The sequence below is a fragment of the Pseudonaja textilis genome, chromosome 1 (genome assembly GCF_049901715.1).
Source record: "Pseudonaja textilis isolate UNSWEBS1 chromosome 1, rPseTex1.2, whole genome shotgun sequence".
Lineage (NCBI taxonomy): Eukaryota > Metazoa > Chordata > Lepidosauria > Squamata > Elapidae > Pseudonaja > Pseudonaja textilis.
In genome coordinates this window covers 62940001-62966919 of record NC_141990.1, presented here as the reverse complement: position 1 = coordinate 62966919, position 26919 = coordinate 62940001, and the positions used below count along the sequence as shown (strand labels likewise).

At 35.8% G+C, this 26919-nt stretch overlaps 2 protein-coding genes across 11 annotated transcripts in view; one reads left to right on the top strand and one right to left on the bottom strand.

The window, feature by feature from the left end:
* VIT (vitrin) overlaps positions 1–14204 on the top strand; it is an 86568-nt gene extending 72364 nt beyond the window's left edge. For all 6 annotated transcript variants that reach the window (XM_087936174.1, XM_026695484.2, XM_087936188.1 and 3 more), the window contains 7 exons: positions 417–464; positions 3694–3756; positions 5264–5411; positions 7896–7999; positions 8910–9136; positions 11167–11680; positions 12420–14204. In XM_087936174.1, the coding sequence (XP_087792300.1) occupies positions 417–464; positions 3694–3756; positions 5264–5411; positions 7896–7999; positions 8910–9136; positions 11167–11680; positions 12420–12598 (1283 nt within the window). In that variant the 3' untranslated portion in view covers positions 12599–14204. The remainder of the gene's footprint in view (positions 1–416; positions 465–3693; positions 3757–5263; positions 5412–7895; positions 8000–8909; positions 9137–11166; positions 11681–12419) is intronic.
* A 1485-nt stretch (positions 14205–15689) lies between these two features.
* The window catches only part of STRN (striatin), a 43351-nt gene continuing 32121 nt past the window's right edge, over positions 15690–26919 (bottom strand). For all 5 annotated transcript variants that reach the window (XM_026695485.2, XM_026695486.2, XM_026695487.2 and 2 more), the window contains 7 exons: positions 26387–26434; positions 25722–25843; positions 25215–25382; positions 23304–23444; positions 21051–21158; positions 19984–20070; positions 15690–19901 (listed from right to left, as the gene is read on the bottom strand). In XM_026695485.2, the coding sequence (XP_026551270.1) occupies positions 19732–19901; positions 19984–20070; positions 21051–21158; positions 23304–23444; positions 25215–25382; positions 25722–25843; positions 26387–26434 (844 nt within the window). In that variant the 3' untranslated portion in view covers positions 15690–19731. The remainder of the gene's footprint in view (positions 19902–19983; positions 20071–21050; positions 21159–23303; positions 23445–25214; positions 25383–25721; positions 25844–26386; positions 26435–26919) is intronic.

Here is a 26919-nt window from a genome sequence, read left to right as displayed (position 1 = left end):
ATTCCAGTGTCAAAAACAGTTCAGTATCAGACTTACATTAAATCCAGAAATATCAGTCAATTAGGAAAAATGGAGGAACAGCAATACTTTCCAACAGAAGGAAACAGAGATACACTCACACTCTCTTCTGAGACTCAGACTAAGACAAACCAGGTTTCTGGCTCCATCTTATGGCCGTTTGAGAAACCACACCTAATTACAGTTTTGCATTTTCTTAAAGATACAGTTTTAAAATATTTATCCTGGTTTATATATTTCTAACCCAAATACCTGTTAGGTGACTTATATTCCTAACAATTCTTCTATTTTGCATTATTTCAACAAAATTATGTATTTCTTAAGATATAATATTTTTTCCATTAGTTTAAGATTAATTTGTGAGTTTGATAATTATGTTTGTCTTTTGTCCATAATAGCTACTGAAACAGATGCATGGAAGTCTGGATCAAGCCTTTTGGACCCAGGTAAAAATCTTTCCACAAAGTCAATTAAGCAGTAACAATGTGCAACGAGTGTGCATATATCATGTGTGCAGGAAATACAAGCATTTATTTTTCGTTATGGTGAAGTTCCTTACATAGGATGATGAGATAAGATTCTTTTGAGTCTTATGTTCCACTCAGTTCATAAAACTATATGCAAATCAAGCCATATAACCAAATATGTCAGATAGTGTGAAACAGTAAATTAAAGTGCTTTGAATTAGATGTATACTGTACTACCCACTCTTGATCAGCTGATCAATTTTCATTTATGGATCCCCACTGAAAAAGTACTTTCAGGGCTCATTTGGCATACAGGCTGAATTCACCCAGTGCATAAGGTAAAATGAGATTATTCTAGGTTTTCTTCTTTCAGATAGTTGCATGTTACAAATTAATGCCCGGTGTTGGAAATACACAAAGAGTGTGCACAAGCACACAAAAGTCCTCAATTTGTGTTTGCGTTTCTTTGTTTTGGCCAAAGCATCCATTGATGTTCCAATCATTTTAGAAGATTGTCAGTATTAGGAAATAAACTGTACAAGCCAACAGATGCTTCACAAGGGATAGAAAGTGATTCATTGCAAAAAAAATTTCCATGTTAGATAGAGGGAGCTACCACGACAGAGGATTTCCAAGAGCCCAGAATGCAAATACAAAGTTGGCCCAGTGATTGTTTGATGTGTGCCAATTATCATTTCAAAGAGAATTATTTTTAGTTGGTATGAGACAACTGTTGCCTGAACAGAGATTTAATGAGCCTGGACAGCTGTGACAATCTGGTGGTGAAAAAGCTTAATTAGCTTGCTGCAAAGTCCCACGTCAATGAGCTGAGATTCTCAGGACTTGACAATGCCATTTTAAAGAAAGCCTGGGAACCTTGCAGGCCTCCCTGGAAACAGCAACCTTTTCAATCAGCTCTGAGAAATGCACATTGGGTGGCCTTCCTGTTCAGAGGTTGGATAGCCAGCTTTCAAGGCAACATTGGAAGCCTTGTCTGTGATTTGGTGAAGAGGATAGAAGTTGCTGAGGTGACCAGATTGACCTTTTGATTAGAGAAAAGGCAATATTTGTGTTTAGCGCTGACTTGTGACTTTAAAAAAAAATAAAATAGAAAAAAATGAACTAATGGTTTTGACAACCAGACAGGATAGAAAGAAGTAGACCTGTAATTTTAGTCATTACTGCTATGAAAAAAGATAAGAAGTCAATTCTCTATATGTTTTTTCTTTCTTTTCTAATTTTCTTCCACCTTTTTTCTTTCCTTTTATTTGCACTTTAACTTTCTCTTTTATTTTCTCCTTTCCCCTCCTTCTCACTCTATTTTACTTTGAATGGATTTTTGCTCTTGCTTTTAAAACTTTCCATAAATTTACATTTTTAAAAAGAGAGCCATGTCTATGATAATGCAAGCAGAATTGGTGAAAATATTTTTTAAAAGCCTCAACTCTCCATAAGAACTTCATAATTAACCTGCGAACCCAAGATGCTCTGTGTTGTCTGGGTTTCAAAAAAGAATTGTGTTTCCCAACTTGTAGTAGCAAAATGTGTCTTTCCCCTGCCCCCTTCTCCCATGATAGTCTTTTAAGCTCTGGGGATCTTCAGGCTTTTAGGGGTAAAGTCAGCACTTTAAAGGGGAGCCAAGAGGTTGCAAATAGGCACACAAATTGTGCAGCATTTAAGGATTGGTATTGCGAGATACCATAAGGCTGACTCACTTAATTGGTGTGGGAGGGTCTGTGTCCACTTGTGCTGCCAGTGCATGTTAGGAATGTAAGTCATCTAACAGGTATTTGAGTTAGAAATATATAAACCAGGATAAAGATTTTAGTGTTATATCTTTAAGGGAATGCAAGAGCATGCAATTGGGTGTGGTTTCTCAAACAGCCATAAGATGGAGCCAGAAACCTGGGTTGTTTTAGTCTGAGTCTCAGAAGAGAGTGTAAGTGTATCTCTGTTTCCTTCTGTTGACTGCTCCATTTCTTCTAATTGACTGATATTACTGGATTTAATGTAAGTCTGTTACTGAACTGTTTTTGACACTGGAATTTGATATTTGGATTATCCCTGGATTGAAAAACTGACTGATTTACCTGTGAATGACTTTTGGACTGCTTATTTTGGACTTTGCTTAAACCTTTCTGGAAGTAAAAACCTACATTTACTGTACAGTCTATCTGTGTGCTCTGTATTATTCAAACACTTCTCTCAAATATGTCTCCCTGTATGCGCTCATTCTCCTAATGGGGAATTACCTCAACAGTGCGTCTCCAGGGATAGCCTCATTCAGTAGGTGAAGAATATAGAATTCCTCATTTGGCCTGCACATCCAGCAATGTACTACATAATACATGTACTATGGGGCTGTTTCTCAGCTAGGTGGTAAACATGCCACAGGTGCATTCAGAAACAGTGTAGTTAGGACGCATCCGACGTCACTGAAATTTTAGCTTAAGTTCCTAACATTTCACTTATACAGAAAAATGTAATGCAGCTAGCCCTGACTTGTGATTTATTTGTGTAACAGCAATTCGAAATAACAACACCCTCAGAAAAAGTGACTTACAACCTGTCCTCAAAGTTCCATTACAACCATCACATCATCTCCATGGTCATGTGATTGCATTTTATGATCGTTGGGGTAATGGGATCCTGATTTGCAACTTGCCCTGCTGGCTTCCAACAAGTAAAGTCAATGGGGGAAGCAGGATTCCTTTAAAAACTGCAGGTACTCCTGTAATAAATGTGGTAAAATAGTTGTAAAAATTGGGTCCAATCATGTGATTAACAACTGCATTGCTTAGCAACTGAAAGTCTGATCCCAATTGTGATTGTAAGGCAACGATTACCTGCACCAATAACTTTTTTGCCTCTATCTTGTTGAGACCCAGTTTCTTTGAAAGCGAGTGATGGGACTTAATATAAAATAGGTTGAAAACACTGGACTGTAAAGCTTTCTGAGCTCTCCAAGGAAGTTGTACCAAGGCATAACTGGACCTATGCTTTACAACTGAATTCTTCCATCTTATCTGGACACTGACAGGAGTTCACTCTTGTTTAAAACATTTTCCCTTTCTGTGCTGAATCAAGCATCTGAAGGTATTTCCACCCTTTCTTTGTTCATCATTCAATTAGCAGACTGATGTTTGATGTGAATGTCTCCTCTCTCCTGACCTTCAAATTTAATAATATATAACATTGATCATTCTAGGTTTCAACTCCAAGGAAGACATAGTCCCAAAGACTTTGAAGCCAGTTTCCCAGGGAAATCCAAGTATGTGAATCAAAAATGTATTTAGGTCCTTTCATAATCGTTTGTTTTTAGTGGACAAAGAGAAGAACATTTTATTGGTTTGGCATTTCATGAATGAAATCTGCTTCTTGGGTGTGTGGGAGCAATGGTGTCAAAGAGAAATCTAGCAGAACTACTGGTGGAGACAAATTAATTTCCATTCAGCTTTATTCAAATGGTGATATTTTATTTTATTAATAAATGCAGATTTTTTTTTCACTAGTTTGCAGTGATAACAATAAATGATGAAGGTACTATCTGATAATAATCAGTTTGGTTACTATAAAGAGAGAGAGAGAAGGAATGACTTTTTTATTCAGAATTATATTATCCATATAATAAGATTAGTGGAAATACATGTATTTAAGATATTTATTTATTTATTTATTTGTTGTTCAATCACTGAGTTGCGACCCCATGGACCATAGAACACTAGTCTACCCTGTCCCCCACTGTCTCCCAGACTTTGGCCAATTCATGTTCCTTGCATCAATGACACTATTTAACCAATCTTATTCTCTCTTATCCCCTTTTGCTTTTGCCTTCAATCTTTTCCAACATCAGGGTCTTTTCCAATACATTCTCTCTTCCCATATTTCATACTTCTTAACTGTGTACATCAATCAGAGAAGGGCTTTGGGTGATGTACACCACAATAAAACTGTGTTACATAGCTAAGCTATTCTCGGACTAAACTTCATTCTATTCATGGGTGAACTGAATGGCATGAACAAGTAACCTCCATCTTTAGAAAGTCAGAAGAAAGTAAGAAAAAAAACCATAGCATTCTTCCTATTAGTAGGTATAAAGCATAGATAGTTTAAAAGCTCACACCCACAACTCTAAGAGGCTGCAGGCAGATTAATTATTCAAAGAGTAGGAAAATCCAACAGAAACAATATTGGTTTCTCCTTTCCCCTGCAGTCTTTGTTTTACTTCCCATGTTGTGTGAAAATTCAGAAGAACCTTCAGGGTACAACAGGGATAAAGAAATCATTTTCTCCTTTTTTTGTTCCTTCTAAAAAAAGTCAAACCAATAGTTCTCTAAGTGACTCTGGATCCAACTCTCATTTTTTTCTGAATAAGCATTAATTACTTCAATGTCTGTGACTACCCCTTATGTGCTCAAAAGATCTAGTACTCACTTGAAGCTTTTGTATGGCCCTTCGATTTCGCTGTTGGTCACAAAAAAAGATACCAGGATACCAGGATTAGAAGAGAGGCCATGAAAGAGTTACTTGGATGGCAGCTTATTGCTCTAACACGTCCAGTGAAATTAGGGACTGTAAGTGCTACTTGAGGCAATCTTGGTTGCCCTGCATCTTCTGTCTTCTGTGAATACTTGCAATCATGACTATAACCACAAATGATTGGCAAAGCATTTGAGAGATAAATGAGGTGTTATGATCTTTTGAACATAGAACATATAATACAAACGGTCCCAAACTCCTCTAAGATATATTTTAATGTATCTAATTTATTTTCCTAGATTGCAAAGTTGACTTAGCCTTCTTGATGGATGGCAGCTGGAGCATCGGCAGGCGCCGTTTTCAGATCCAGAAACAGTTCCTCAAGGATGTATCTCAAGCTTTGGATGTTGGCCCAATAGGGCCTCTCATGGGCATTGTTCAGTATGGGTAATAGTGCATTGTTTTTATAAAAACCATATATTTAAGAAGATAATATAGATTTTAGAATGTGTATCATATACACACACAAACACACACACACATACACACATATACATACATATATACACATATACATATACATATACATATATACACATATACACATATACACACACACACACACACACACACACACACATATATATATATATGTGGATCTTTGGTTGTTCGGGTTTTCTCCCGCGTAAGATTCGAAGTATCTAGGCAACGTTTCGATGAAGTCTCATTCATCATCTTCAGGCTTCTGTCTTCGGCTCTGTGCTTCTCTGAGTGATGTGAGATTGCAGCTGCTTCTTCCTTTTAACTGCTAGTGGGGGTGTGACTTGATTGGGTGGGGCTTGGCTGTGTTCTGATTGGGTGGGGGTGTTCTCATTGGTGGGGGTTTGGCTGTGTTCTGATTGGTTGGGGGTTGGTCGTGTTCTGATTGGCTGGAGGCGTGTTCTGTTCAGGTGGGGTCTTGGTTGTGCTCAGGTTAGTCTTAGTTGCTGGGGGATTTGAGTTGGTGAGCTGTGATCTTGCTGTTTGGCTTCGAGTTCGTGGTCGTGCTGCATCTTCATAGTGGGTGTCGGTTTGCTTCATGTATGGCTCGGAGGGGTTTGAAGTGGGTAGTGATGCAGCTGCAGTGCGGCTTCTGGTCCGTGGTCATGTCTCATCTTCTGAGTGGGTGTGAGTCTGTTTTCTACATGGAAGTGTGGTGGTGGCATCTTGTGTGGCTCTCATGGGTGTGGGTCTGGTGTCATTCGTCATGTTAGGTACTCATCTGTTCATGAGGGCGGGTTTCCAAATGGCTGGAAGGCGGGAGGTGTCATCTTGTTTGTTCATGCTGTGTGGGCGTTTTTCTATCTCTATGGCTTCTCTGATTATTCTGTTGTTGAAGTGTTCGGTTTTGGCGATGGTTCTGGTATTTTTAAAGTCAATCTCATGTCCTGTGGTTTTGAGGTGTTGGACCAGGGAAGAGGTTGTTTCTTCTTTTTTGATTGAGTTCTTATGTTCTTCAATGCGTGCACTTATTTTTCTGTTAGTTTGTCCAATGTATGTGGTGGGGCAGGCAGTGCAGGGGATTTTCAAGATCCACATACAAATACCCGCGAGAACCTCAGAAAACAAATATATATATATATATATATATATATATACAAGCCCCTACAAAAATAAATACCAATAAAGTTAAGTCCTTTTCTAAATCCTATTTCATGAATTTTTATGGATTTAGGAGATTATCTGACTTTAGATTTGCTAACAGATCATAACAGACCATTGGTCAATAATGGGATGAGGTGGGCATTCATTTCTTCTATTGTGTATTAAATATACTCTAAAAGTAGACGCAACCCTTCAGGAAGGTCAAAGCAAAAAAAAAAAGTGTCATAAATTAACGTTCTGCCTTTGGCAGTAATCAAATATATCCAAGAGTTCCAGTAGAATGGCATAAAAGATGTAGCAGAATGGCATAAAAGATGTAGCAGATTGGGCAACTCGCACATGCTCAGTATTTTTTTTCTTTGAATATTGCTGATTTGGGATAGCTTATTTTCAAATTATTCATTTTATTTATATTTCATTTTATTTATATTATGAGTGTATTGAAATAATAAATATGCATCATGGGGGGTGGATATATATATATAAAATTAGATAGATTAGTGCCCAATTCTAGCTATCCAAAATTTAATTTAAATTTGATCTTTATATAATGTTATATTTTCCTGGATATGTTTCAGAGATATAAGGGTTCTAACTAATGGGAAGGGAAGGAAAGTTAGTCCATGCAATCAGAGTTCATGGAGAGCTATGTGCCACATGACACACTAATCTCTTAGAGACGAAATATGGGTCATGCTATGTTTTTGACTCAGGTGATAATGGGTTCAGAAAGTTTAATTAGATACCTTGAGGAAGAACCATCTCAAGTTCCAACATGAAAACAAAAACAATAGACTACTGATAAACTTATGTAAAATTAAGTAGGTATGCCTTTATTAAACCAAAGAGCTGATTTCCAGTTATTTGAAAGCCTGAACAAGATGGAATTAGCAGATGGAAGCAAATAGTAAACTACTAATTCAATATGAATTATTAAACAATTTGAACAATTTATTATTAATGATTTCCTATTGCTATTAATTATTACTATTAATAATTCACAGCAAATTATTAGTAATGATTAATAGTAAACTATTTTTTAATTGTTTATTATACAGCAAGTTTTATTTTCTGCTTTAAAAAATCATCTCTACAAATTACCCATGAAAATCTAATTGTTTAACTCTGAAAAGTAAAAGCATAAACTTCAGCATTCAGGAACTATTTGTGCATATAATTCTTTGTTTGGAAAAAAAAATACCTGAAAATTGACTGTATTTACTTTCATTAATGAACTGCCATTAATACTGGGTTTTACCTGTTTTTTCCTCTTTGTTTTGCAAACAGCGATGATCCTTCTACTGAATTTAACTTGAAGGCCAATGCAAATACCAAGGACTTAAAAAATGCCATTGAGAAAATATCCCAAAAAGGAGGCTTATCTAATATTGGTAGGTAGCTGATGTGTCGTACTAAATTTGCTTAAGAATCAGATGCCAAGATCTGAGGTTATTGATTCGTCTTCTGGATAGATTTGGTTCAAGATCATCACCTGCTTCATTGATTCTAGACTGTCTTTTCCGATTTCGGGGGAGGAAAGATGTTCCCCCAATCAACAGTGTTTAATTCTGAAAGAAGGAGTCAATGTAAAGATACACTGCTATTCCACTATACTGTATTAGGAAACTCATCAGTATTTGGCTTCACCATTTATTGGCCTAGGATTTCAAACAATAAGATGCTAAAACTGTATTATTTTCCAGTTTCTAAAGTTTATCATGCAGATATTGTAGAGTCATTCATCTTGCCAGAAATCCAAGTAATTTCTATAAAATCAGAATGGATTATTAGATATATATGGAGATTCTCAGTCATCCGGGTAATGGATGTCCCAAAGGTGCTTTTTCAAGAGGCAACTGGATTAGATATGTAAGTGAACTTGATATACATCTGTAGTCTCAGACACATTTGGTCGAGAAAAATATTTGCATCATGTGTTTTTAATGGATACGAATATTTCCATCATAATGTAGGCAGAAGTTTTATTTCAGCTGTTGTTTCAGGATGAATGCTATTTCTATTTACATTTCAACCAGAGCATGTATTCCTATCAAAAATACAGTGCAGATAATTGCTTTACATCTAATTGATCCTGACAATAAGAAGCTTCCTACTGATCTGCTGCATCTTGATATTGGCTTTGGGGGTTTTTTTGGTTGGGGTTTGCTTCTGTCCTCCATTTTATCATTTTTAGTCTTAATAACGTCCAATACAATGCCAAATAAATAAATAGGAACTAGCTTTTTCAAGATTTACTAAACAAATGAACAATTCTTTTTCCTCTGCCACCCTCTCCCATAGGAAAAGCTTTGTCCTTTATTAACAAAAACTACTTTGAAGATGCCAACGGCAACCGAGGAAGTGCCCCCAATGTGGCTGTAGTGTTGGTGGATGGATGGCCCACCGATAAGGTAGAAGAAGCCTCCAGGCTGGCACGGGAGTCTGGCATTAACATTTTCTTTGTCACCATTGAAGGACCCGATGAAAATGAAAAGAAAAATGTCATTGAGACAAACTTTGTGGACAAGGTAAGGGGAAAGTGGCAGATTTTGGAGTGTGCAGGTATTATTGTGGGAAAATACGAGGTCTGATTACTTTGCCACATATGGCAGAATCAGACAAGAACAGTCTATAGTTGTTTTGCTAAAGTAATTACTTCACGGTCCTGGGACTCAGTTCTGCCAAACATTGTGAAAACGCAATATACACTAAAGATACCATGCTTTTTTAAATTTAAAAACAAAGCCAATGAAAACTGTTTTTGAATAGTGGATACAGATAGTCTTCGACGTACAACTGCAACTCAGCTTAAAATTTCCATTGCTAAGCAAGACAGTTGTTAAGTGAATTACTGCAGTTGTTTGTTAGTAACCTGGTTGTTAAGTGAATCTGGCTTCTCCATTGACTTTGCCTGTCAGAAGTTTGCAAAAAGTGATCACATGACACCAGGACACTGCAACCACCATAAATAAATGCCAGCTGCCAAGCAAGGATCCACATTTTAATCATGTGACCAGAGAATGCTGCAACAGTCATAAGTGTGACAAATGGTCATAAGCCACCTTTTCCAGTGCCGTTGTAACGCTCACTAATGAATGTTTGTAAGTTGAGGACTATCTACATTTAAACCTGCTGAATACCACCTCTGCTCCAGGTGGATTTATTTATGAATTTATTGCTGTACACATGAAAGCTCTGGATGTACCTTAGTTAGAACTTGCCTTCATAAGCTCTAGAGTTTAGACTGGATGCATTTTACAGAATGCCTTTTCAATTAAGTAGTATTCTTATGAGCTGGGATTCTTCTTGAAGGCTTGGCAAAGGAAGTCTCCTTCAAAAAGCAAAGTGGTCTTTGGGAATTGCAAAAATAACTTTTTCTTTCCTGGACACACCTTCTGATCATTTTGGGCACTTCCCCTCATAGGTTTGCCATGAAACACATTTCTTCTGAACTCTGAAGTGTTTTAGATTTTTAAGTTGGACAGGCTCCAACCAAATAACTAATTCTGATTTTATTTAAGTTTGCTAGGGCAGAGCTACAATGAGCCCTTCTGAGACATGAATGCAGCACAAATTTGTATGCACTAATTTATGGTAGCTACATTTTACAAAGTAAAGAATTGCATGACTATGCGATCTATTCATAGAATAGAACAAAGTTATTTATCTATATATTTATTTAATCAATTTATAAAGTCACCCATCTCAATGAGTGACAAAATCCCGATTTTGCAGCATTAAAACTGATCTCATATAAAAAAAAAAAAATCCAAGGACCTTCAGATGTATTGGACTTCAATCCCTATAATTTCCTACCCAATGTGTACATTGGTGATGCTGGCTGGAAATTGTGTGAAAGAATTCCTATAGAGTTCAAGACAGTAGCAATAGCAAGAGCACTTAGACTTACATACCACTCCAAAGTAGTTTACAGTGGTGGTATTACTACCGGTTCTGTGGGCGTGGCTTAGTGGGCGTAGTGTGGCTTGGTAGGCATGGTAGGGGAAAGATACTGTAAAATCTCCATCCCCTCCCCACCCCACTAACCTGCTTTCCAGCTCCATTTTCCTGTGCAGGGCAACAAAAGAAGACCTAGCTGATCAGGAGGCAGCGAATAGATGAGGCCGGGGCCAACCAGAGGTGGTATTTGTCGGTTCTCCAAACTACTCAAAATTTCTGCTACCAATTCTCCAGAATCTGTCTGAAGTGGCTGAATAGCTCTGACTATACAGCACTCTCTGAGAGGTTTACAAATGTAGCCTATTGCCCCATCAATCTGGATCCTCTTGCTTGTAGAAAGCTATTTTAAAACTATAATGCTGTTTTCAGATCTTAGAACACTGATGGAGACCAACTGCAAACTGGAATAATTCCAGATCAGTGATATTACAAGATTAAACCTAGAAACGTATAAATTTATTTTCTGGAAATTATACTCTTGAGCAAAAATCATGTAAACAGAGGGAAATCAGGGTGTCTACTACAGTAATTTTTGAAGATTCCATGTGATCCACTTATGGTATAAAGCTTTTATTATTTTTTAAATTCTATCATTTAGGCTGTATGCAGGACCAATGGATACTATTCTATTCATGTCACCAGTTGGTTTACCTTGTACAAAGTAGTGCAGCCTTTAGTGAAACGAGTCTGTGATGTTGACCGTCTGGCTTGCAGCAAAACCTGCCTAAATTCAGCCGACATTGGGTTTGTCATTGACGGATCTAGCAGCGTTGGCACAGGCAACTTCCGCACCATTCTGCAATTTGTAGCCAATATTAGCAAAGAGTTTGAGATTTCTGATACAGATACCCGGATTGGAGCTGTGCAGTACACTTATGAACAAAGGCTGGAATTTGACTTTAACAAGCACAGCACTAAGCAGGAGGTGCTAAATGCTATCAAGAGAATCAACTATTGGAGTGGAGGAACCAGCACTGGAGCAGCCATCAACTTCGCCTTTGAGCAGCTCTTCAGCAAATCCAAACCCAACAAGCGGAAAATCATGATTTTGATTACAGATGGCAGATCGTACGATGATGTCAGGGGACCAGCTTTAGCAGCACACCAAAATGGTAACCACCTGTTATTACATTTTCGTTTCAGAAAGGTTTAGCCAGGTCTAAGGCTTTTGATCTGAAGAGGGCATTTAAATTAAGCCACCCAGAAGTCCAAGTTAGGATTAAGTTTAGCATTCCCAATTCCCCGCAGCTATAATTGACAGACCATTCTTGGATCGCATGAGGACCAAGTTTAATTGAGTTAGGTGGAATTGTTGAAGATTTAGTTCCTTTAGGCATGGCTGGCCTGGAATATCTTATGCTGTGTATAGTATGTATATTGTCAACTCCTTAAACAAATTGCTGACATAGTAACTGGGCAATTGCAGGGGGGGAAATCATTTAAATGGAGGAAGTGTCTAAGAAAAGACACCGCTTCTTTTGGAAAATGCTGAATTGGGAGCAGATCAATTTTGGATTGAAAGCATAGCACAACTTTACTTAGTATAAGTTACAGTGGGTGGGAAATTGCTCTTCGGTTACACCAAATTCAAGTTTCTTTATTCCTTTTATCCTTTCACTGTTTTCTCAATTGATGGGAAATTCAGCATGGGGTTCTGTGTACTTGAAAACCACTTAAAAATAAAATAAAAACACCACAATTGTGGAGTAATGGGGACTTGCATTTCTCCTTTTGAACAGGCATACGTCTTTTCTTTTTTCATATCCTATCTGGATTATTATTAAGATATGAATGCAGCATCAATTTTAAAAAAAGGCATTGATCCATTATGGTCTATTTTCCCCCCTGCAGGTGTAATAGCTTACTCAATAGGAATCGCATGGGCTGCCCAAGATGAACTGGAAGCTGTGGCAACTGACCCTGATAAGGAACATTCATTCTTTGTGGATGAATTTGACAGACTCTATAGATTTGTTCCTAAGATCGTTCAGAATATTTGTACAGAGTTTAATTCACAGCCACGGAACTGATTGCATCCAGCTACAAGGGTTGCATCACTGAAATTGCCTCCGATATATCAGGCAATGCCAGATGAGAAATTTTACCTAAAGGATAATTTCAGATCTGCTCTCCAAGCATAACCATAATGGAAGCTATAAAGTGATGCTTCCCCTCACCTCACACCTCACTTTACTTGTTTCCAAACTGACCTGATAACAAACTGGCCAATAGCAGTTTATTTATTTAAAATTATCCGGCCGAGTCAATGAATTTAACTTCTCAGTATAACAGCCATGGAATATTTCTGAGGACTTCAAAGCCACCTTTATTTTAATGATGATAGCATTACTTTCCCAGGGTGGTGGTGAAGTCAAGAAACAGGCTGACTTATCACTTTGGAATATTGTAAAGTAGTTTGGATCCTAACCTTTAATTACAGGTATTGGCAGTCATGTAAATGATAAGAAGCAAACAAGACACTGATTAAATATAGACAGTATGATGAAAAAAACATGTATCTGTGGCCTGCTAACCATGTACTGAAGGAATAGTTTTCAGCATATTGTATTTTTCCTTTACTAACATTTCATGTGCTTCAGCTGTATATCAGTCTGTAACAAGAGCCCAAATTGTGAAGCAGATAGATATAAATAAGTTCACTATCATCATTCTCCTTATTACATTCATGAAGACAGCATAGCCAGAATTTTCCATTCATTGTCATATAAGTAAGGAGAGCAGCCGGCTGACTAATCTTGACAACGGTTACAAACATGGTACATCCAATCAATCATAAGTCTCATTGGGAACAATGTTTTCCTTTAAAAAATAAAAACTCCAGCAAATGACTATTAGCGTTTGAATTCTAAAACACAATATTTATAATAGATTTTTTTTCAACCTTAGTAGACTAAATAGAGGTTGAGCCCTAATAGTGGTTTCCTGTGGCTTATCTAGGATTTCCATACAGAGAAAAAAATCTACAAAAGTAGCTTGAAAGTGAAAATACTCTACATATATAGAGTATTTCGGCTGAACCATTCTAATCCACGTTTCTTGATATTGCAAATAGTGAGACATATTAAACTAGACTGATTCTATTTCAGGAAGGTGAAATATATACTTATATTCATATTTATTTTTCCCATTTACAAAAAGAGACATTAATTGTAATTTTATAAGTATTTACTAAAGGTTTTTTTTTAAAGATAACTGGCTCTTTCTAGAACCCATATGAAGATGAATTACTGTGCTACATTAGATAATTTTGGTGGGGAAACCAACAATTTCACAAGTATATGGTGAAGGGTCACTTGAGCACTTCTTAATGTTTAATGGTCAGTAATTGTTATCAGCTTTCTATACTTCATTTCTTTGTCTTCTGAAATGTTGTTTTAGCCCATTATCTTTGCTTTGCTTCCCTTAGTGAAGGCAGGTGCAAAGAATGTATTCAGCTGAGTACTGAAGGAACTTTGTACTTTTTGTGAAAGAACCATGAATTTGTGAATCTCAATTCCATGCCTTCCCCCTATGAACTTATATATCCAAAAGGGAGCAAAGCTCCATCTTCTATCTTCTAATAGCTTTTTGTAAGATGTGGTACTTTTTCCAATAAAAGTTACAAAATTGTGTTAACATTTTTTTAATGAAAAAGCAAAATGTTTCATGTTTAATATTCAAAAGAGGCTATCGTGTGCACACTCTGCCTTGTTCACATTTTTTTCCCAAGAGGAGACAATTAAAAAATCATGTTTCCTTGCATGCTTGAACAGACCCGCAGGCTTCTTATGAAATACTCTTATATTGCATGAGATTATTGGTCCATGAAGTTTTCAGCATGGAAACAATATAAATTATGCATGCCCTACAAATGAACATTTTAGTGGCTAATTCTTAAGTGGATATTACTATTGTTCTGATGAATTCTGAATAATCAGAATTCTGTTTCATGCTAATAATCCAAATATGGGATGAGATTAGTACTAAAGCAAACTAATACTGCACTGTATGACAACTACATATTCGCAGGAATACTACAATTCAATTGCAGCATATTTCTAAAATTATCCTTTTAAGTATAACAGGTGAATATTAGAATATCTCAAAGGTATCTGAAGTGGCTCTAACCAGTCATTATCAAATTATATCATTTATAGGCCTGCCACACAACAGATCAGAAGAAATGTTTCTCCATTGAAGAGTTTTGTTTTAAAAAGCTTCACCAATCAGAAGTCAGGACACCTGGCTATAAAAACAGGTGCCTAATTGAGCCCTGCACAGTTGCCTATGTCCTGTATAGCAGTCCAAAATGTATTTTAGAATGAATGCCAGCCATAGCTGTTGGTGATAGTCCTGTTGTGGTCACTAAATCCTGAAACACAACACTGCCCAACACACATTAGACATGAAAATCGGTATTGATATATTATTGGATTGAATTGAGCTGAGCAAAACTTTTTTGGTCAAGTTTGATTTGACAAGGAATTTGTCTCCAGTACAGAAGCACTCAGTGTACATGTGCATTGATCATCACGTTGCTTTTCCTAGATATCATGTACTATGTATTCTTGAAATTATAGACTCCAGCTAACTTGGATGTATATAACTGATAGATTAGCATTTCTGTATAGGAATTCAAGAATTTTCATAGCAATACTATGCAGGAGCTCTCTGACAAACGTATAGGTTAGGCATTCCCGGTCCATGATTAGAAAACTCAAAAACACCTATATAGTAATCTACACTGCAGCATGATACCATTTTTCAACCTCAGCAAGTTTAAGATATGTCGACTTCAACTCCCAGAATTGGCTGGACTTAAAACATATATCTAACTCCCCGGTCCCTTGTTTTGCTTAATAAATAACGTAAAATAATAAATTTAGGAGAATTCAACAGCATAATTCTTTTTGAGACTGACCCCTACTGAGGTTTGATTTTTATTTAGCGGCAGCAAACAAAGATTATTATAAGCAAAACACACTGTATTTCTATGGAGCAAAAATCAGTTTATAAAGAAGCTCTTTATCTTTCTATTCTAAACCTTACATTTTCAGTGGTTTCTCCAACCTGTTACATCCATACATTCGTGTGCCTGTGTCAAATGCAAAGATACGAAGGTGTTGAAAAATAGTATTTATTAGCACCCAATGTACATAAATATATATTACAAAGGACATTTATTTGTTGCTGCAATGTTGAGTAAAGCTGCTCTGTATAGTGTTACTACAGAAAGGTCCATTAGATTTTATTCAACAGAGAATGCAAGTACTGTACAAAACATTCATACTTTATTAGCAACTACCCAGAGTTACTACCTTCATTACCACATCACTTTTACCTCATATTTAATTGCAATAACAGAAGATTACAAGAAAATTTTCTTGGTAGACAGATTTACTCAAGATGCTTCACAAAGTTTGTGCCATTTGCCTTTTAAAAGTTTATTTTTTAAATTGCTATACTAATTCTCAATTGGCATGTTCCACTTTTTGCATCTTTATCTGATGTTAACCAAATGACAAACTATATTGAAAACTTTAAAGTGCATACTTATAACAATTATGAATAACTCCTGGACTAAAACTAGCAGATACTGAGTAATATTCAGTGAAGAATTCTTTGTTATAAATATCCCTAAAATCTAGCATCATAATCGTTTTCTTTGTTGATGCAAAATCTCCTAATATGATGAAACTGAAACCTAAATGATTTTAACCAAAATTTAGGCAAACTGGTATTACAAAGCATTATGAAAACGATTTCCAGTATAATAAAAATATTGCAAATTCTATGTATGTTTCCCTGGGAGTGAATCCTGTTGATCATACTTCTAAGTAAGCATATATAAGAAAATAGAGGGAATTATGAAAGCCATTTTTATAAAGAAAAAAAACTCTCACAACATTATGTCAAATCGAAGAATAGTTTGAGAGGTTCATGATTAGTATCACACATACTTCATTACTTCTTTCTGTTGGTCCAAGCCAATATTAAGGTTTGTATCCATGATAAATACAGTGATCACATGAACTATGTAGATCCTTGTACATATTTGTTGAAGCAGTCTATGATGGTTACTGTTACCATGCTAAATGCAGAAAGATTTCTACTCTTTTTCAGGAATTTAATTTATAGTTTTTGGGAGGGATTTCATTTCAGTTTAGTTGTAGTATAAAACACAAGAAACAAACCACCGTTTCCAGTGAAGGATGAAAATCACTTCTGGTACTACCAAGACTACTACCAGTTATCTCGAAGTAAGAGACTTAAATGCAAATACTCAAAGAATTCAAATTAATCATAACATTAAGATATTTCTTTAGATTCTCTGAAATAAATATGGCAAAAAGAACATAAGCTATTGCCATTCTGTTAATGCTTAACGAAAAGTCATGTACTAAAATATAACTTTATGTATGCACAAAAATTGCTCTGCACATGCAAAATCCAAATCTGTCTATTGTCCAGGAGGGCAGTTAGTGAAATGTCAAGTAATACACTAGAAGAAATAAAATATATCCATCCAACTACAACCAAGCTGCACTTTTGTACTTTTGAAGGACTTTAAACAATTGGTTTAATAAGACGATCAACAAGATAAATATATATGGGTACCTGTAAATCACATATATTACTATGACACATGGTTACCATTGTGTGTTTTCAGTTTGTTGATTTACAGTACAGGGTTTCGTTTAGCATGCAGTTAATGGTTTTTTTGTTTTGGTTTCAAACAACAAATGGAGGTTTAAATTTTCTCTGCCTGGTTTGAAAAAGGATAAAAGGAAAAAAGGGGGGGGGAAATGTGCTCTTGAAATAAATTATGGAGGGTGTAAGGGCAGCACTAGTTCACACATTTCTTCCTGTTCTTCACGAATCAATAGCTACAGTATCAGTAAACAAGCATATGCTCAGCATTTTCTCCCTGATTAGCTGCATGGGCAAAACATTTAAATAATCAGACATGATTTCAATGACAGTATGTTAAATGAAGGCAGTTGATGTGATGAACTTAACTTGAATAGCATAAAGAAAAGATACACATTGATCAAACAGATCTAAAAATGAGTATGAGTACATAACAGAAGTGCAATCCAAGATTGCAAGATATATGGAACAGCTTATCAATTAAAAAGGGTATTTTTCAACTGCAACAGAATATATCTGTATTTAGTACAATCCAGACTGTAATATGCAATCTGAAAGACAAACAAAGAATCTGCAACAGAGCCTGCAACCTCATAAGGCTACATTTTGTTTGCTCAATGGCACCTCAAAACTCTGGCTATTTGCTTCTTTTTAAAAGTCATTTCTCTTGGATCAAAAATTCACTGAGCAGGATGTCACATCCTTCTGTCAATGAACAGGAACATTTGTTACATTCATAATTTAATCAAATATACTGACCTATTAGTGATATGTACAGCAATTTAAACATCAGCAATTTTGTATTATGTTGCTTTAAGCAAAAAGCACAATACTATTTATGTTTTATCCTTTGTATTAAGTCTCAAGAACTTTCATACTAAAACATTGAAATTATCCATAGAATCTTCCCTTACTTATAATATATACTGCTTACAATCTCTGTCATATATTTATACATATATATAAATATATATATATATACACACATACACAAAATATACACAGTTTAACATCTGTAATATCCTTTTAAAAAATAAGGATATCAAGCTAGTAAAGGGAAATACACAATAGTCACACATAGATTAATGTGTTTTGTGCAGTTGGATTTTCTGCTTTGACACAAAATCACAAAAATAATGAATGTGTAACGGCTAATCCTATTTAATCAGTTTTTGTAGGAGAGGAAACAACTATAACAGGTTTGGGTTTTTTGTAACAAACCTACAAAAAATATCCATTAAAAGTACCACAACATAATAGCCAAAGATGGCCAACCTTTTTAAGTTTCAAGTACTTTCAAAAAGCAAATCTAGTCCTATATTCCCAACACTTCAAGGCCTGCTATATAAAGCCATGACAATTGTGGGCAGCAGGCAAGGGGAGAGAATAATGCATACAGAAGAACACCATCTACCTTTGGACACTTGCAGCTTGAACCGGCATATACTCTCCCAGTTTTGGCAGACATTATGGAATCACTGACAGAGGTCAGGAAAGCATTGTTGTTTCATATAGGTTTTGTCCATGGTAAATAGAAATCAATCACCTCACATATTCCAAACAGTACTGCTCTTGTGTGGTTTATTAGGTTCTGATGCAGTACAGTTTAGAAAGCAGGAAACAGCACACACATGTTTTCCAAACCAATAAGCATCCCAATGAGAAAATTTAGAAATCGCTTTTGTTGAGTAGTTGGAAAGATATGTAATATTCCTTAGCTCTACAACGAATAGTCATTAGCATCCGAAATGAACCAGATCCTTATTGTAAACATATGTCCCATCATCTTAGAAGAAGTTACATTGAAGGTGATATACTGTGGTTCCAGCCACCTGTTAACATTCATTTCTAACAGTTTCAATAGAATTTACATTTATAAGCCTTTTACATATCTTCTTTTAACATAATTTTAGAAAATGTATCACATTCATTTTTAAATAGTCAATACTTTAAATCCAACCTGTCTATTATAAGACTCTACAGGCTGAGATTCTGTGACTCATTTAACCATTCAGTGCTAGAAAAAGACACAATGAATTAACTGTCTCAAGGATCTGAACTGCATGAATTTCCAACAGGGGGAACATTCTAACTTAAGATCTGTTTGCTACACCCTCCAACTTGTTGTCCTGTAGAAGTGCTGACTGGAAGTTCTTAAGAATTGCAAGCCTCAAGACCTTTGCAGTACACCAGGTTGGGAGAATCTTATCCACTAATACCCAAGCAAGCTGTTAGCCTGTGTGCTGCATAAATTGAGACAGCACCTCATTTTGCCCAATGCCAGCCTAGACAAAAAAGGACACTTTCAAAATTAAAATGGTTCTTCCACAGATCGCTTGAAATAGGGAGTTTCCAAGCTCTCAGGACTGAGATCATATAATCAGAAGCAATTGCTAACATTCACGAATTAAAGGTTACAAGCTCTTATCTTTTGTACAGCTTATGTTATAGATATAGACATATATATTTATAGATATGTACAAGGCAGCTAGAAGGATAGGGAAGTGTTGCATCATACAAAGACTTTGGCAAGTGCATCTGCTCCTGCACTGGCAATGTAACATTTGGTGGGATGGAATGCCACATCATGAATGGATTCATCGTGCTTTTTGCGATGAGCCGTAAATTCCTGAATGCAGGTTTTGCTTTCAAGGTTCCATAAGCGTATAGAACAATCATGGCCTAAAGGAGAAAAACATTTTCTTACTTTTGCAACCAATCCTGTTGTTAGCAAGACACTTTTAAAAACACAAAATGTACTTACTGCCGGACATCAAATATAAGCCATTTGGATCGACGGCTAAACTTGTGACTGCATCCAAGTGGGCTACCATAGAGTGGATCAGTTTCCCTTTGCAGTTGAACATACAAAATATATTAGAACTTGCAATACGCTTAAGATATTAAAGAAAGTTAGAAATGTAAAATGACATGTACTCACACTAAACATCTATATTGTACCATATATTAGCCCAAAACAGAATATCCTATTCTTAACATACTCTCTTTGCTTGAATAATCACCTAATTATGCACTGTTCTTGTCAGTGCCACCTTTACTGTATGATTCTCAAAACTGATACTTGAGTCACAGAACACCACATCTGTATTAGTTCCCAAAGGAATAGATAAGCATCATCTTTACAGTTCTCTCCTGCACTTCCCAAAGGTATGAAATGTAACTTTACAAAGCCTGAACTTTTACATAGCTTTGAAGGAAGAATCTGTAAATACATTTGCAATATGTTATTGTGTTGCTTACACAAACTTTTAATCAGCTTCTTTGCCAAGCTAAACAGTTAATTCTTGAACGGAAATGTATTCAGTAAAGCTGAGTCCTGATTGCACTACAGGTTTCTTCCTTTGGGCACATACTGTAAGAATTATAAACAACAACTACAAGCATTTTAAGGGATATGATTTACAAATTTACTTTTATTACGTTCTGAGCAAAAACAGCCTAAAAATCTTTTCTGGAAGATTTTCACAAGATTATACAAAGGACAAAAAACCACCACAGATTTTAACAGCAATCTCATTTTGCCCTATGTAGAGAACACATTAATATAAATTGTTTCTCCAGGTCTCTTAAAAAAATGTGAACCAACGACAGGTATCAGGGATTTCTTCCATAAATACAATGCATTACCCACTTAATTCTATAGGCTGCACTGCTCAGCCAACAAGCCTTTTTTCTTACAATCATTTTTGTCTGTCAGTGGTTAAATTGGATACTGATCTTGAAATATTCACCACTTAATAAAGTTATTTTCAAATTGTAGGTGATCCCATAGTATTTTGGGTTTTATGATATGTTATACAGGCTACTTACCTGTGTTATTGTCATAGAATTTAATATGCCTGTCCTCATGGGCTGTGATGCTTATTGGAAGAGTTGGATGGCTGATCACTTTGTTTATTTGGCAAGAAGTGTTAACCGCTGTTGACAGAAAGCACACATGAAAATAAAATCAACTCCAAAAAATATTCAATTCACATAAAATTCTGAAACACTAATGGCCTCATCTAGTAGACCATTCTAATGAAAAAACATTTTCAGGACCCAATCAATTATATTTACATTATTTAAATGGTTTATGTTTGCTTTATGTTATTAGGCTCTCTAAAAACATAGTGGATTCCTACATAAAGCACACAAAAGAAGAACAAATGAAATACCATATGATTAAATGGACAAAGAATTTTGGGCACAATATAATGATAGAACAATACGAACATATGGGGTAAAAAGATTCAAATTTACATTATGTTGTAACCTAAAAGACAAAATTTGATAAAATTTTGTAGCATTGATATAGAACAATTTTCAAGAATATATAAAGATACTTCAAATTTATTATGAAAATGTGCACAACATGAAGGGTCATTTTATCATTCCTGGGTTCAAAAACATAACAATAATACAAACAACTTTAAAGATCAACATTCATCTGAAATCATAAATTTTCTTGCTGGGATTAATGGGCAGTCAAGTAACAAAGAGCTATGGAGAAATAAATAAATATATATATACATACACATACATACATATATGTATGGTATTCAGCTTTGTTCAAGTATTTTCCCACGTTATTGTAGTTGTGCTTTTAAAGTTGTAGCAATGTTTCGGCAGAATCTCATCTGCCATCATCAGGCTTCTGTATTGTGTTCATCTATGAGTCAGACTTTCACAGCCGTTTTGGTTTTAAATTTGGTGCTAGCCTACTGCTGTGCCAGAATGGTTTTTTCTTCATCCTGATTGGTTGGGAGTCTTGGTCTGTGTTTATTGGTCTTGGAATTTGCTGTGTTCTGCTTGATTGGTGTTTCTAATATCTTCTGTCTGTTTTGTGGCTTTTTTTGTCTTGATTGGCTGGCAACATTGTGTTTTCTGTACTGGAGGCTTTTAGTGTGGCTTGGCTCTGAGTAAACGGATGGCTATCATTTATTAGGAAGCTAGGTTTCATCTGGGTGCCTGGTTGGGGTGTGTTTGAGCTGGAGGTACCGGGGGGGGTCTGTTTGTGCCCAGGTGTTTGCACAAATGGACCCCCCCGATACCTCCAGCTCAAACATATATACATATACATATACATACATACATACATACATACATACATACATACATACATATATTAATTATTCAGCTTTGTTCGGGTATTTTCCCAAGTCATTATAGTTGTGCTTTTAAAGTTGTAGCAATGTTTGGCAGAATCTCATCTGCCATCATCAGGCTTCTGTATTGTGACGAACACTATACAGAAGCCTGATGATGGCAGATGAGATTCTGCCGAAACGTGCTACAACTTTAAAAGCACAACTATAATGACGTGGGAAAATTCCGAACAAAGCTGAATACCATACATGTAAGTACCCACGAAAACTTAAGAAATATATATATATATATATAAATAGTTTTTGCTGCGAGACTATTCTTTGCACAAAAATGAAAAGTTTCTAAAATATCCACAACAGAGGAATGGTTAGTGAAAATGACAGAACTAGCAGAAAGAGCAAAATTAACTTATTTGATTAAAGAAAGATCAACAAATACATTTGTCAATAACTAGAAATCCTTTATGGAATTTTCGCTTAAAAATTAGAAAAATAAACTGTGATTTATGGATTTGAAGATTAGAAAAGGTAATCTGTAGAAAGAAGAAATTTATGGTATAATCTTAGTCAGAAAGATAAAATATAAATGCATTTGTAAGTGCCGTCAAAAAAATATCAGAAGCTGCTTCTTTACTAATTTTCTTTCTATATTTTTCTATTTCTTGGTGGCAATTTTTGTTAAGGGTTCTTCAAGAAGTTCCCTTTAATTGTTTTTTTGTGGGGCTTAATCAATTCCATAGCCCTTCCTTCTGTGATTCCAAATCAAAACAAATTCTGTTCTTCATTCATTCCATTTGCTTTTTAACACTTCATTACAATTTTCTCCACTATGCTTAGATAATTTGACAGCCATATAGACACACTGCATCAGCTTTTTTTTGAAGGTTTTCAACAAATTAAAGTATCCTAAAAATAATGACAATGATCCTACAAATATCCTCTCCCCACAACCCTTGTTGCAGTGTTTAATACATACTAGTATCTATATTGGACTCCAAGGTAAGAATGTGTTGTTTTGTTTCCATGTTAAAAATGCTTGTATATCCAGTGTTAAATGATGCTACCATAAGGCTTGGGTCACTGCTCACTAGATCCACAGATGATGGAATTCCCATTTCTACAAAAAGAATGCCCAGAGTACAAAATAAGTTTAAACAGTTACTGTGAAATTATAACCTAATAGCTATATTTATTTTAGCATGAGTATTCAAGTAACAATAATACAAGAAATATGATTTTTAACGGCATAATAAACAATTGTTGAGGTGTTGGAACAGGATAAATCCTTCTCAACAGTGAAACCACCAAAATCTTAAGTGTGTGTGTATCTTTAATTCAAGATTTACCCAACCACAGTAACATCAGAACAAAAAAGCATAAAAAAATACTCAGTGAAAAATTAAGTGGAATCAGCATAAAAATGAATCTAGCTATGCCATTCTTTCTTTAAGAAGAATTCCACCAACAGCTAAAATGATAACATAGTTATAGGAAGAGAACACATGTTGCACAAAATTGGATAAAAATATATTGGAAAATTTGGAATAACCAGAGTAGTATTTCTTTAAAATGAATAATCAATATGTTGCTTTCATTACTATTTGATATGTATATTCCAATGAAGCCATCCACGAGAGTCTCAAATTATAATATTTATTCCACAGAATGATAGAACTATCTTAAGGTAAGTATCTGAATACTGCTCATTTAGAAAATACTAATAACTTCTTTCTCCAGGAATGACTACATTACTTTGTCATACAATACAAGAGCACACACTTTCTCCAGTTTGGAGTCTTATACCATATTTGATAGGAATATATTATCTTATTATCAAATACAAAACTTCCTCTTGATTTCCTGTGAGCAGACCTGTTTCTTTTTCTTTCTTCACAATGTCCATCCACCTTAAACCATGCATCCAAATCCTATGGCAGAGACATGGAGTGATGATGGAGTGAATGGCAGAGGGAGAATTCTATCCACTGGTGGTACTCATTCCTATGACTGGCAGAATATATAATTGAATATAATCTATGATCTACTATTACATTTCAATTTCCAGTTGTATATAGAAAATTAAAAACGATTTCTAAGATGTATGTTTTCTTAAAAAATGAGTGAATGTTCTCTAATAGCAATTCCTTTTAAAAATAACTGATCTTATACAACCGTGATGGCAAACCTATGGCACATATGCCACAAGTGGCATGCAGAACCATTTGTGCTAGCTTGAGAACCACAGGCAAACTTCACTGTGCATGTGCACGCCTCACAGCTGATTTTTTTTGGGGGGCTGGTTTGAGGCCTTTTTTGGCCTTCAGAGGCTTTGAAAAGGCCTCTGCAAGGCTTCTCAGGACAAATTATAGGCCCATTTTGTCACTTTCTGTAATACCGGAAGTGATGAAACAGGCCTATAATTTGTCCTGAAAGGCCTTACAGAGGCTTTTACCAAGCCTCTGGGAGGCCAAAAAAGGCCTCACACCAGCCAAAAAATCAGCTATGAGATGCAGTGCATGTAAGGGGGTGGCGTGGGGGGGGGGGGAATTGCATGCGCATGTGCAGAGAGCACAGGGGGTGCACATTGAGCATGCACAGGGGGAGCTGGCACACGAGTGTGGCCGCGCTGGTGCACTCACAATTTTTGGGACAGGAGCCCCAAAAGGTTAGCCACCACTGTTATACAACACACATTGACAACAAGCCAATAGTTTTTATTCTGATCATTAACAAGTATAAACAAGTAATGAAACATAATAAAACTATACTATAATACTATATAAATATGTATGTATATACCGTACGTACATACATACGTGTGTGTGTATGTATGTATGTATTAGAAGCAAATACAATGCATTCTAAGAAACAGAAGATTGTACAGTACCTTGATTATTATTAAATATATTTAAAGCAGGACAGATCTCCAAAGCCTTCCATAAACGTATGGTGCCATCTGCTGAACAAGAGAGCAAGCGCTGGTGTGTTCCACTATAAACCAAACCCCAGACTGCATCTGAGTGGCCTACAAGTGCACCTCTTAAAATGGAAGGATCTGAGAACGAAACCATATATTTCAAGTTCTTAAAAATATTTTCATACAATTTAGAGGATTGATTAAACTGAAGTATCACTATCTTTTTAAAAGAACTACCTTATTTTTTATAAAACCAATTGGTCCTTCTAATCAAGAGATTATGAGTTTATTCTAAATCACGGGTGTTAAGCTCGCACTGTCATGTTGCTGTCACGTGATGTATCACAACGCTTTCCCCCATCACGGAGCTGGGATGGGCATGGATTTATATATATATAAAATAGAGTGTCTTTTCTGCAATGGAATATGTTTCCAAAACATGCAAAAATAATAGGAAACAAAAGAAGAATCACTAACCATATGAATCATAAGGATCAATATTTGGATTTGTAGTATTCCAACTCTGGATGAGGCCATCAGTGCCTCCACTGTAACACTGCTCGCCATTGCTACTCATCACTACACAAAGCACTGGACTGCTGTAAGAGAAAGTATGTTATGATAGCACTGATTAGAGATTTTTTCCTCTAATGAAAGATAGTCATCTGACACTAATAACTCTAATTTACAGTAGAAATCATAGATGTCCAGATATTTTTTGTCTTGGAAATGAATAGCTAGTGTGCAGCACACCACATTAAACACAAATAAGGCTCCTAAGTATGCTCCCCAAATCTATTCCTCTATCACTTGTGGGAGAAAACTTAAGACCTCCTAAGAATTACCTCTGTATTCTGCATAATCCACAGAGATAACAGCAATATCAGCAAGAGAAACCAATGCAATCATTCAGCCAACTGTACCACCAGTACACTGTATGAGTTTCTTAGTTACCACAAGCATACAAGATATGTTTAGAAACATTCAATATGTGGTGAGTTCAGCTTCAACCACAAAATGAAGCAAATGCTCACCACTATTTCATGGTTTACATAAACCCTCAGTTCTCTTTTAAGCGAAGCTGCAGTGTTACATCTGCACCAACAAAATTACATTCTACCTTTTTGTCCACATTTACTTACTTATGTGCCCTGAAAGTATAGATAGGTTCAACATCGAGTGAGGTGCTCCTAAACAAAAATAAAAATTAAGTTATTATTTAAGTTATTCCAAGAACAACCTTGCAGAATCAGGTCAATAACTGTCTTAGCCTGGCATTTTGTCTCTCACAATAACCAACCTGATGCAACTGGAGTGTTTGCAAGCATGAGACAGAGATGCTCCTCCCCCCACAATTGTTTTTGTGCTATTGGCATTCAAAGATATAATGAGTTTTCAAGAACAGTAACCTTTAAGATACTGTTCTCCATGAGTTCATCCAATTCTTTTTTAAAGCCACCCAAGTTAATAGCTATCATCATTTTATGAAGTAAGAATTCCTCAAGTTAAAAAATGTGCTGCCTGGAATGGTTTTATGTTGGATGGCCCTAACTTTGACCAAGGGACAAAACTATACGTGCCCACTTTTTCATGTCATGCATGATTTTATACATCTTGATCACGTCCAATTGGTTTCCCTTTCTCCAGACTATAGTCCCAAATATTTGAGCCTTTT